Source organism: Python bivittatus, unplaced genomic scaffold, assembly GCF_059951505.1.
Source record: "Python bivittatus isolate LINGU-HERP-01145 unplaced genomic scaffold, Pbiv_v1 ctg000200_np1212, whole genome shotgun sequence".
NCBI lineage: Eukaryota > Metazoa > Chordata > Lepidosauria > Squamata > Pythonidae > Python > Python bivittatus.
This window is the reverse complement of record NW_028277040.1, coordinates 21747616-21759704: the sequence shown is the minus strand read 5'-3', so window position 1 is coordinate 21759704 and position 12089 is coordinate 21747616. Positions and strand designations below refer to the sequence as shown.

At 38.5% G+C, this 12089-nt stretch overlaps 1 protein-coding gene across 2 annotated transcripts in view; it reads left to right on the top strand.

The window, feature by feature from the left end:
- MAP3K20 (mitogen-activated protein kinase kinase kinase 20) overlaps positions 1–12089 on the top strand; it is a 120574-nt gene that overhangs the window by 71383 nt on the left and 37102 nt on the right. For both annotated transcript variants that reach the window (XM_025165115.2, XM_015887662.3), the window contains exon 11: positions 461–596. In XM_025165115.2, the coding sequence (XP_025020883.1) occupies positions 461–596 (136 nt within the window). The remainder of the gene's footprint in view (positions 1–460; positions 597–12089) is intronic.

Genomic DNA, 12089 nt, shown 5'->3' with positions numbered 1-12089 from the left:
GTCCTTCTCCATAACTAATTTTAATGACTCTTATGAGTTCTACTGTTCACTATGAGCCTGTTCTGTGTTTGAAGGAGGGGTCCTCCATGGTTAGTTTACTTTCAGAAATGGTGACATTTGAGCCTTTCCTTTTCCCCTTCTTTGAGGGGTTGATGGCTGGGAAGACAGTGAGTGGAAATGAGGTTCAGGAAGGTGACCAAGCTGGATGACTGAGGTAGCAAAGGGCTCAGGAAGCAAGGCATGGAGCCTGGCAAGCTTCAGCTTGCTTCCAACTTCAAGAAGAGGGGCCTTTTCTGATCGTTTATGCAGCAACTCTCTACCGTGCTAATTAAATGTCCTGCTTGAGGCAGTACTGTATGTTTTACTCTTCCACATTTCATTAATGTTCATGTGGAGAATATTTGTGAACAATTTGTACTTGCCAGGGAAAGACCCAACTTAACCAATTATCTCTGTTTAGGTGTGAAATCGAGGCCACTTTGGAGAGGCTGAAGAGATTGGAACGTGATCTGAGCTTTAAGGAACAGGAACTTAAGGAAAGGGAAAGGCGCTTGAGAATGTGGGAGCAGAAGCTAACTGAACAATCCAACACGCCGGTAAGTACCATTTTGGTTTTTGTCTTAGAGTTCATCACAGCAGAATCTGACAATCCAACAAAAACTTGAATCTAAGGAACTGCTTAAGCTACGCTCAATGAGTTGCACTCATATGGTGGAACCCTCATATTTTCCTGCTTAAAACAGCAAGTGGCCATATTTTATTAGACATGCCTTTTGAAACTGACTCAATTTCAAGCTGGTTTGCTGGGAAAGTATAGGTGAAGACTGTACTTAATAAAGAATAAAACAATAAAGCAATCTTAGAGCTGCTATAATGGTTTATTAAATTCCAAGTAAATTATTCTTAAATTTGCATTGAAGATAAGGTAACATCCATCTCAATTAATTAAGTTTATATGGTAAATTTCAGTGCAATAATCTGGGGTTTATTCTCAGATAAACGGATGTTGGATCGCAATCTACAGTAAATGCCGATATTTAACTTGGAGCTAATGGAGGAAAGATCTCACTACTATACCTGACTCAGCTATGGACCATTATATTCTGTGTCTTATCTTACTGCTAGATGTATATATGTTTTAGGGCTATGCAGAGATCCAGATGTAAAAGCACGTGGAGCTATTCACAAGGAGATACAGGCAAGTGCAACATGAATGCCCGTATAGCTCCAGTGATCTTTTCCCTTTTGAATCTGGATTGCTGCACAGTCTTAGGATATTGATTTAATCTTAGCATAATTGTTTAGCTCCTGGCTAACCAACTGGAAAAAAAAAAAGACTTAAATGAATCATAGCTGAATCCTACAAAATTCAGTGGACTTATTCAAAGGATGACTAGGTCTGGATCCAGTCCAATGTCCCATTCCATATCTCAAAATACAAATGGAGCTCTTGCCAAAGTTAAAAAGCAGAATCCCATGCATGGAAAGAAATAACATGATCTAGTCAGCTTCATCCACACTGATACCTCTGATATGGAGTCATGTCAGAACTCTCAACCCTGTAGCGTAATTCTGAATCACTGTACTATGCACTGTCATAATATTTAGAATTTGGGTCAGTTAAGATTTTTAAATAAAATGCTTATTACACTCATGTCCCACTTTTCTTTCGAGAAGTACAGAGCATCTGATTGGGGGACAGTCTGGGATCTCCACGTAAGAAACTGAACAGACTGTGATCTGCTTTGCTTTAACAATATGTGCCTTCAAGCTGTTTCCTGGGTTGCACATTTTCAGAAGCAAATGGATGTTTCAGGCATTGGATTCTGTTATGGAAATGACAAATTTTGTTGTTGCAAACTATATTGAAACTAGAGCATGGCTATATAATTAGTCCAACACAGGAAGGAGGTCCAGATTTTAATTTATTTATTTATTTTTGTCATTAATATAATGCAATCGATAAAAGTAGTAGATTTTAGAAGATGGAATCAGCTGGGAGTTGTATAGAAATTGCACTGGGGACTATTTGTATTAATGTGTAAATGAATGTTTTCCTGTATAAAGGGCAAAGCATAAGTAACATTTTCTATCCAAATCTGAATCTTTCTTCCTAAAGGAGTCATTACGGCTTAATTTCATATGCAGTGAAATGATATATATGCCCGAGAAATGGCTGCATAAAAACTGGTATATATAAAAGTAGCTTTCAAGCAGAACACAATTACCTTAACGTCTTATGACATCTGTTGGTAGCAAACAGCAAGGCTTCTGTTTGCATTATTTCATTACTGTCTGTTGCATTTTACTTCTGCCCAAATCGATGAGCTAATGGCCATCGTCCACCACTGCCTCTTGATCCAGCATTCATTTGCAATGTTTATACAACCTGCATATGTTACAGAACGTTGCCTTCTGTGCTCCACTTTGCAGAGTGCATTGTACTTGCTATTTAATCTAAGTTGGGATTTTGGCCTGTTCACTGTTTCTGCACCTTCTTTCTGAGGCGCAGCTTAATGGCATCCGTATGAATGACACTGCATGTGTGTTCCAGCTGTGAACATGGAGTAGCCTATAATGATGAAGCATGAGTGTTTCCTAGAAGCAAGGTGTTCTCTGTTCTCTGTAGGTAGCCCGTAGGCTTCCTTTAATGTCTGCAAAGATTGAGTAGCTAAGAGATGGGCCATCACCTACATGGTTCACAGCATGAAGCATAGCCGTAATGAGCTGATCTTTCCATGAGTGAGGCTAGGGGAATTTTATGCTGCACTTGCTTTTTGCTGCTACTTTGCTGGCTGGCTTTGCTGAGGGAAAGTGTTGTGCTCAATCTATTGTGCTCAGCATAAACTTCTTTTCTATAGGTTATTAATACAACCCTTCTATTGCAAGCAAATGCCGTTCTTGAAAAGGGACGGCTAACATGATACTGAAAGCAGAGTACCTTTTAAGCTTCTGGAATGAAGGGACATATAGCTGAAATGGCTGCTGTCAGATTTTTGAATAATGAAAAGTCGTGCTGTTTCCCAACCACCTTTTCTCCCCTTTTCCTTTGCTTCTTAAGAAATTAACTTCAGAATTCATCTACACATAAAAACAAATTGCTGATGTTTTGTGAACATGATGAGCCTTGTTGAGTAGTGGCCTGTATTTGAGAGAGTGGAAGCAGAAGCAAATTCATATCTGGATAAAAGAGGAATAAAGAGCTGAACTGATATGCATATTTTTCTTCTTTTGCGGAGAATTCAAGTCCATGTGAATAAAGGCTGATGATTTGGTTCAATAAAGGACGGGTTGAAATAAGACCTGCAGACATTTCAAAAGGATGGTATATCGCTGGCCCTTAACATCTTTAAAAGGCTTCTACTGTAAAAATGAGCTGACCTGTGGGAGTCGTCAGCATTTGTAAACCATCTCAAGTCTTTGCATCCTCAGGAGGTTTGAAGGAGCAAAAATGGGACACTGGCCCAGTTGTTACACACTGAGGCAGTAGATCGCCATAAAGGCTGCACCTCTCTAGACTGCAGGCAAAGGCCCATGTGACTGGAAGCTCCTGTTTGCAGCTTTTAAAAATACTTTTCCCACGTGTAAAGTGGCATGCCAGATAAAAGGCTAACCCTAGGATTAGGTGCGCTGAATCACAGATGAGTTCTTCTGCTCCGGCTTGGCACCTAGCATTTTATGCATTCCCTCAGAGCCAAAAAGACCTTGCTTTACCTTAATCAAGAAACCAATCTTGGCATGGTTAACACTCAGAGCTACAGATTGTGCAGTGAGTTGTATAAGCCAGAGCAAAACCATTGGTGATCCAAGATACAAGGGTAATGAAAAATCCAAACTCTGTTTTCCAGGTGAAAGATGAGAGTAGGGTTTAAAAAAAAAAAATTAAAATTCCAATAGGGCTGTATTGTTTATTTCAGGAAAGGGGGCTTGCTTCAGGTCTTTGGTTTGAAATGGTTTCTTCCACAGGAGTCTTATCTGAACTAAACCATAGCATTCAGCAAACAGTGTGAACCTCCACCCAATTGCTTGCGGAACTAAAGTTCCTAACAGAAAGACACATGGGTGGTGATATTATAGAGTTATTCAAAGCATGCTCCAGCTTTATTGCAGAGATTTATGCTACAATCAAGGTCAAAATAGGCAAGAGGTTACTTCCCTCAATCTACTTAATATGCATATTTTGTTACGTAGATAGCGGCTTGACTTTTTCCCCCCCCCCCCTTGCTAGCCCCTGAGGAGAAATGCCCTTTCAGAAGCTGCTGTTCTCATTTCAAGACTAGCTTCACGTTCAGCAGAGTGAAGGATTGCCCTGATGTACAAATAACAGCTTGCAAGAGGCAGGGCGAGGGAGATCTCTCCTCTGGCCCCAGTCGTCTCAAGGCTACTCAGGTTTTACGTTAACAGAAATTTAATCCCGTTTGTGCATTTAGGGCCAACCCCTTTTTTTTACCTCAAAAGGCAGAATTTTAATCTGGGACTGCCTTTGAAGATTCGCTTTAGCTCGTGGCATAGGTGAATCCGTGCTAAAATAAACAAAGTGCCCTTCCTTTAACACCAAGTAACTACACTTGGCCCTCGGGCTTCAAGGAATTGGGACAAAGGTAGGGAGAAGCTTAAAGGTGGGGCTAGGCTGGACGCCTTTTAGTTTTTAAAGTAAACATTCTCAGCGCCAAGGCTGCTGTTTCCAATGGCATACTTCAGGTTTAACATGATACGGTAAAAACCTATGAGGGTGAAAAGGCAAGTTGCAAACATGTTTTTCCCCTGTTCCAGTAGGAACAGGAACTATTCACTTCAACGGGGACATCCTTTGCTGCAAATGTCGCTGAATCTTTTTAGCCGGGAAGCTCAGCTCATTGTCAGTTTGGGGAAGAAATTCTCGGTTTTATTTATTTATTTTTTTAAAAGAAAAGCTTAATTAATATGCAAGAATTAGCGTACAGAACTTATGTCAGGAATTGGAAGCAGATGGAGACACATGCTAAGCAGAGAGTTTTCAAGTTTAGGGACTAAGCAGCAGCTGTTCAGCACCTGCTCTGTCATTGTCAAACATCGTGGTGACATTGACATGGAATTGAAAGGAGGACAAATTGAGCAGTTTTGTGGTTATATTATGGAAACTCATCCCTCTTAGTCCTGATTTACACATCCAAATACTGGCTACTTATAATGTAACTCAAGGGTGTTCAGTGTAGCGAGCCATCAGTATGAAGCAGCCTTACGATTTATTTTGGGGTGTGTTTTTTTTAATGCATGGATGCAAATACATGCAGATCTTTCTCTTTTCCTCCATTTGCAATTTGGAGTTGTAGAGGCAAGAGATAATAACCTGAACTAAATAGGAAGGTATTTCAAATGAATGGCCAGTTGCAGGGCTCAAGCCGCATCGGACCGCAGCATAAGGCAATGCCATGCTGCTCTTTGTAAAAATGAACTAGGGTTAGGAGTCTAATCTTCATCCAAGAACATTTATACTAAAATCTATAGAGCAGGGTTTATTCTGGGTTTAGTGAATAAGGAACTTATGTTTAGCTTTCCATGGTCTTAAAGCTCCATAACGTAGTAAGCTCTCTGTTTTCCAATATGGCGCGAACAAACTCCGGTTTGCCCTCCACTGAGTTTCGCTGCATGATCCCATCTCTTTTGGGAACCATGGCAGAGCCTATGTCAAACCCTCAAGATGTGGTTGCAGGAGAATCAGAAGGGGAACATCTACAGTAGGATCTTTTCCAGATGATCATTGCTCCTTCTGGAGTCTCTAGATGAAAGACCCAAGATTCTTTCCAGATTAAACGTATTAGATCCCCATATAAGCTTTGTCTCGTTTTGGACTTTTTTTATTTTTATACTTTTATAGGCTAGACTGGAATGTTGGAAAACTAACCTGGGAGAAGGCAGTGGCAAGCATTTCCATATTTCCTTAGAAGACTACATGGATGTGTCTGTAAAGGCATCAGGCATTGAGCTCAAGTTGAAGTAGATTTTATCTTATTTATCTATGAGGAATTCTGTGTGGCATATAGCAAAACCAATCATTTAACTGTTAAAGTATTCTTCCAGTTTATAACCTAACATCAAGTGGAGACTTTTTGTCCACGCAGAGTATGGCCTGTTTGTATAACTCTTCCGTACCCCACATGGATTGGAAGGCACTTGCATTGATTCTCCATGGACCCATTGTTTTTCTTGCAACAAACAAACAGGATAGATAACATCAAGACAGAGTGATTGACTCAATAACCCTGTGGCTAGGGTTTTGAAATGTCACTTCTGTGATTCTGCTCCAACATTCTTACAGCTCTATCATGCTAGCCTTCAAAGCGGCAAAGCATATTTAAGCATTGTCCAGGCATGGATTTTAAGCATGCGTTTCCTTGCTTGTATTATTAGGCTGAGAAGAAATAAATTACATGAAGGAGGAAACCGCTCAGCCCAATCACTGAGAATGGCTGTAATTTTGGGCTTCACATCAAATACCTTATCAGGAACCTTAAAAAGCCAGAAGGGTATATCAGAATGGCCGGGTAATATCTGCCCTATTAGTTGTTGCAAAAACACAGCTGGTGGGTGTAGAATCCATGCATTAATGCAGAGTCTTTCACTTTTTTCCAGGAACTAGGTTGTCAAGGGGACAGCCAAAAAGTCTCATTCAGGCAGTAGCTAACAGTTTGTATAGAGAAAGGAAACATCCAACAATTTCTACTGTAGTGGAAAGGAATAAAATATGACATCATACATTCCTTTCCCCCACAAATGCCTCTGCTTGGTTAGATCACAATATGCACATTTCCCTTTATGCATAGCCATATGGTAGAATGCATATAGACTACTATTTGCGTAGTTGGAAAGTCTCCCGCCATCCTTATCTCCAGGCAGATCCCCAAAACTCTTGAACAAGCAAGCATAAGAATGTCGCAGAGGGCAGGGATGAAATCATCCCCTGACAGAAACTGGTCCATCAGCCAAAGGGGTTAATTGAATGCCACCCATTTTGAGAGTGTGAAGCTTTTGTGAGTTCCTTCCCATTCTCTCAGTATAAGTACTTGGCGTGCCTTCTGGAGCTCTTTCCAAATAGCCTGCATGTGGGGAAAGGTCTATGTGTCATACAGCTGTAATGTACAAACTGGTTTATTTTTTAAATCTCTGTGTGGCAATAAGCCACTTGGAAGTATTCTTGGCAGCAGCTGACCATGAGATGGAGACTCTGTGCACACCATAGCCTGTGGCATGAAATATTATCCTATAGGAAATAATGGGAATTTTATTTATATATTAAGGAGCTGTCATACATATCACAGCAGGTACATATCTCTGGAGCTGAAATCCTGTATCTATCAATTCTTGTTTTCCAGTAAGAAGTATGAATTGTTTATTGATTCTGAAGAGTAAGGATTTGTTTCTGCTTCCTCCAGAATTAATTTGACTGTCAACCTCTTGTCTTCAGTGATGGCTTTTGAGTCTAATAAAAAAATGGGCATATAAGCAAACATAAGCTGTACCCAGTTTTGCAGAGGCACACCTTTTGCCAGTCAGGAATATTCTTTCCAGTATGAGACTCTGGAATATTTAAAAATAAATGTTTTAAAGTATGTTTGCATACTGATTTTCAAAACAAAATTTGTTTTGATTTTTTTCTTTTGCTCTGTTAAAATGATTCTCAGAATAGACAGTACTACCAAAAAGAAACAAAGATCCCAACCTTCTAATGATATACAAAATTTAAAAGTTGTGATGCAATATACACACACACACACACACACACCTTAGTATGTTTCTGATATTTTTATGGATTTCCAATAGCCAAGTCCTTTCAAAAATCAGTTCTGACTTGGTGTTTTGTATTAAGGTTCACTAATCATTTTACTTTCTGTTTATTGCTAACTAATCTGGTGGTGTCTTTTGCTGGGATTTTTAATTGGTTCTAATTGTCCTTTCCCCCACCCCTCTGTCCTTCCTCTCCTTTTTCATTAGTTTTGCTTCCCTTTTGCTGCCAGAATGTCTGAGGAATCTTACTTTGAATCTAAAACAGAGGAATCAAACAGTGCAGAGATGTCATGTCAGATTACAGCCACAAGTAATGGGGAGGTAGCTGGCATGAACCAGAGTCTGAAGGCCTTGATGATGAAAGGCTTTGGGGATGTCTTCTCTATGAATGAAGCAGGATCTGGAATGCAGATCAATATGCAAGCCAAAAAGAATTCTTCCAAAACCACCTCTATGAGAAAAGGGAAGAAGGTCAACCTGGCGCTGGGGTTCCAGGAGTTCGACTTATCTGATGATGATGATGATGATACCGATGATGATATCGATTTTGAGGATGAAAGTGATTAGCGGTGAAGGAAAGCTGTAAGGACTCTAGTCTGGCATCTAAAGTAAAAAGGGGAGAAACAAGAACATTGAGAAAAAATATCCTATGGTTTTAATTTTTGAGTAAGAACACAGCACCATTTTGTTGCACAGACCCATTTTGTTTCTTATATGTGAGAAATCATGTTACTTATGTTTATACCCTCTACGTGTTTTAATTAATTTAAGCAATTTAGGATTGTTTTGTTTATTTAATTTTTTGTTTATGCTGACATATTGTTGACATATTTATGGCTCAACACTATATGAAATTCTGAAATTGCTGGAGTTTTCTTTTAAGTATACATCTATCATTCTTCTTCTTGTAGGCCTCTTGAGCAGGTTAACAGATGAAAATGTATGCTTCCATTTGGGGTTTCCCTGTACATTTTATGGCTGCAATCCAAGAGTGTCACATGTATAGGAGCAGGCTGTATACTAGAGAACCAGTTTGGTGTAGTGGTTCAGGCACCAGGCGAGAAACTGGGAGACTGAGTTCTAGTCCTGCCTTGGGCGCGAAGCCAGCTGGGTGACCTTGGGTCAGTCCCTCTCTCTCAGCCCTGGGAAGAAGGAGGCACTTCGGAAAAACCTTGCCAAGAAAACTGCAGGGACTAGTCCAGGCAGTCTCCAGGAGTCAACCCTGACCAGAAGGCCCAACCCCTTTGAAAAAGAATGTATACTAAGATATATAAGAAACAAACACACTACTTTGTCTGGCACTACTGCTCACCTGTTTGGGGCAAGGTGAGAGAATGAAATCAATTCTACCAATTCTAATACAGATTTCCTTCCATACAAGTGACATCTCCTTATAGTATTATTTTAAAATAAGTAAGAAAGATCTAATCCAGACAAAGCCTTCTTGAATAGCTGGGTCACTCTTGTGTGATAAATATGTCTTTTTCACACTGTTGCTTATTTATTGCCATTTCTGACAACTTTCCTGTTGTTAAAAATCTCAGTAGAAATGAAAAAAGGAACACAATGCAATGATATTTAAACATACCACTTCTTGAGTCAAAGCAAACATAAAATTCAGATAGGTTTTCTTTCTTCAAAGTGTGATTATATTTCAAACACAATTTCATAGAAATAACCAAGGATCCTGATCATGGACACAATTTTTAGGGCTATAACATCTAGCTGATTGCTTGGGTTAATTTAAACAATTAAAACTTTTGATTGAATAGGTGCTTCCATTTAATCAGGGAACATATTTTTAAGGAGGTTGATTTTTAAAAAATTAGGAATCTGTAAAGTGATAGATGAAGGACTCCCTTGTTTCTTGCACACTTTTTTCTTCCCTGGAGCTACTTCTTTTTATTTTACATTTTTGTCATCCTGAAATAATTGAAAGGGAATTCATTGTGTTGATTCACAAACCCTTCCAGCACACCCCACATTGCCTAATCTGGGAATGCCCCCCCCCCGCCTCGGGTTGGAGTTCTCAGACAGAAAAAAAGCTGCTGTGCAAGTTTCTACACTGGCTGGCAAGGGGTCTCAAAGTTCATTCTATCCTCAAAAATAATGGTTTAATTAATCCTATCGCTTCTGGAATATCCCTAGGGATCATAGGATTATAGTCTTAAATTGCAATCCTGTAGATATTTAACTGATGGCAAATTCTATTGAGCTCACAAAGCTGACTTTTTAGTAAACAAAAACAAAATTGCCTTGTAAACAGTCTTGATTAATATTTTTATATGTGCATTGGGCTACAGACACACAGATCTTGAGAAGATACTGATCGCTTGCAGAAACAGGCTCTGAAAGTAGCTCCTTGGCACATATTTCCAACTAATTGAACTTCCAAAGTTTTACTGTAGTGCTGAATATTCTGGATTAAATATTAGAATACTACTAAAACCTCATTTCAGATGCTGCGTTACAAAGTGCAATTGTGCTACTGCTTATTGCAGTCAGTACTTAAGATTGCTCAGTTTGGGTATACAAGCAGTGTTATTTTGATAACAGTAAAGTCACGATCTAGTGTATGCGGTGTAATAGTTTATTGTTGAATGAGGGAGCATGTCACCCTTTAAAATAGTTAAATAGAACTTAGTGAATTTTGAACAACTATTAAAAAGCTATTGGATCGGAAACCATATTACAACCTTCCTCAACTCCAGATGTATTGGCATTATTACCCTCAGCATTCCCTAGCAACATAGCCAATGTGAATTTTGGAAGCTAGAGCCACAATACATCTGGAGAGGAATAATTTGGAAATGCTGTTATAAAGGGATTCAGTGAATATATTCTGAGGGAAATCTGAACTTGGCATGAGTATTGAGTACACAGTAAAGGCATAGCCACTGAAAGGAAGAGAATGTTTCATGTGAAAAGTAGCATCTTGGTCACCTGTCCACCAAATCAAAATATGGATTGTGTAGGAGACCAAGGATGAGTCCAGGTAGACCTTAATGCACTCAAAGGTCAGTTTGGAGCTATTCTGTTTTCCCCTCTTTTATGGATATCTTCCCTGAAGGAAAAGACAGAAAATGCCATAGGAAAAGAGAGGAAGATTAACAATAGAATCCAGTGTCACTTGCGCCTTGCTCCATTGATAACACTGGGTGATGGCACAATAAAAATATACTCTCTGGTTTATTAAATTGTGGCACATCAATGAGATAATGGATTAATAGGGACAATGAGACTTGCTATTTTAATATCACAATACCTTCTGTACAGTTTAATAAATCTGTTATTTGAACAACCTTTTGTTTGGTAGTTCCCCTGAAATCATTGCATTTTTTCCATTTTTGTTTTAATAAAATGGCATGAGAAGCAGTAGTAGCTTCCGGTCCTGAATATCTGCTCTACTTTTAGAAACTAGTAAAGAAAGTATCCTTACTTTCTTTTCAAAACTTGAATTTCATCCATTTTTATTGAAAAGCCTGCCTAGAGCTTACTTAATAGGTAAAAATAATTTCAGAAATATCATAGAGGCAAACTATCATAAACACTTTCATGTTATTTTAGAAATTTGTAAAGCCTCTCTATTGAAATCTGGTCAAGCATATTATCATTCAGAGGGGCTGTTGTTTTTTTGCTTTTTACACTTATAAAATGTTTTATATTGATTAATAAGGAGATAATGTTATTTGTATTCCAAATCTGTATGAAAATGTAAATGGAAAGTATTTCAACCATGTTTAGAAAAGTTGAAACTTGTTTTCTGCTGTGCTGTGAGAACTCTGTGCCAAAACTACTACAGTGTGTAAACAGAATATAAAATTTGTATGGAATGTGAAATGTTCCACTTTTGCATGGCAAGACTTTCTGTAGTTACTTTTTTCATTATAGTATTTAATTATGTGATGTCTTGCTTCATTCATATAATGGATTTGCATTTTTAATTATTCACAGAACACCAAAAATGTAATCAACTTTTTTTTACAATTTGGTGTCATAAATCCTAGTTTGTTGTGAGCTGTTTTTATTTGTGTCTCTTTGTTTCCATTTTTGACTTTACAATAAACATGATGACACTAAAAAAAATATACATAAAAAGCCTGCAGTCCTGATTAAAAGCATGATGTTTAAATTGGGTACCTAATGATACATCGGCACCAACTTTTAATCTGGGCGTTGTCACCGAACGCATCACAAATGTCCCTTATTACTGTTATTCCTCTTCAGCGTCTATTAATTCATGCATAAGCAGAATGCCATAATCATTCCTATACTGAAATAGTTTAAAAACTATTGTAAACCTCAAATAAATATATACACACACA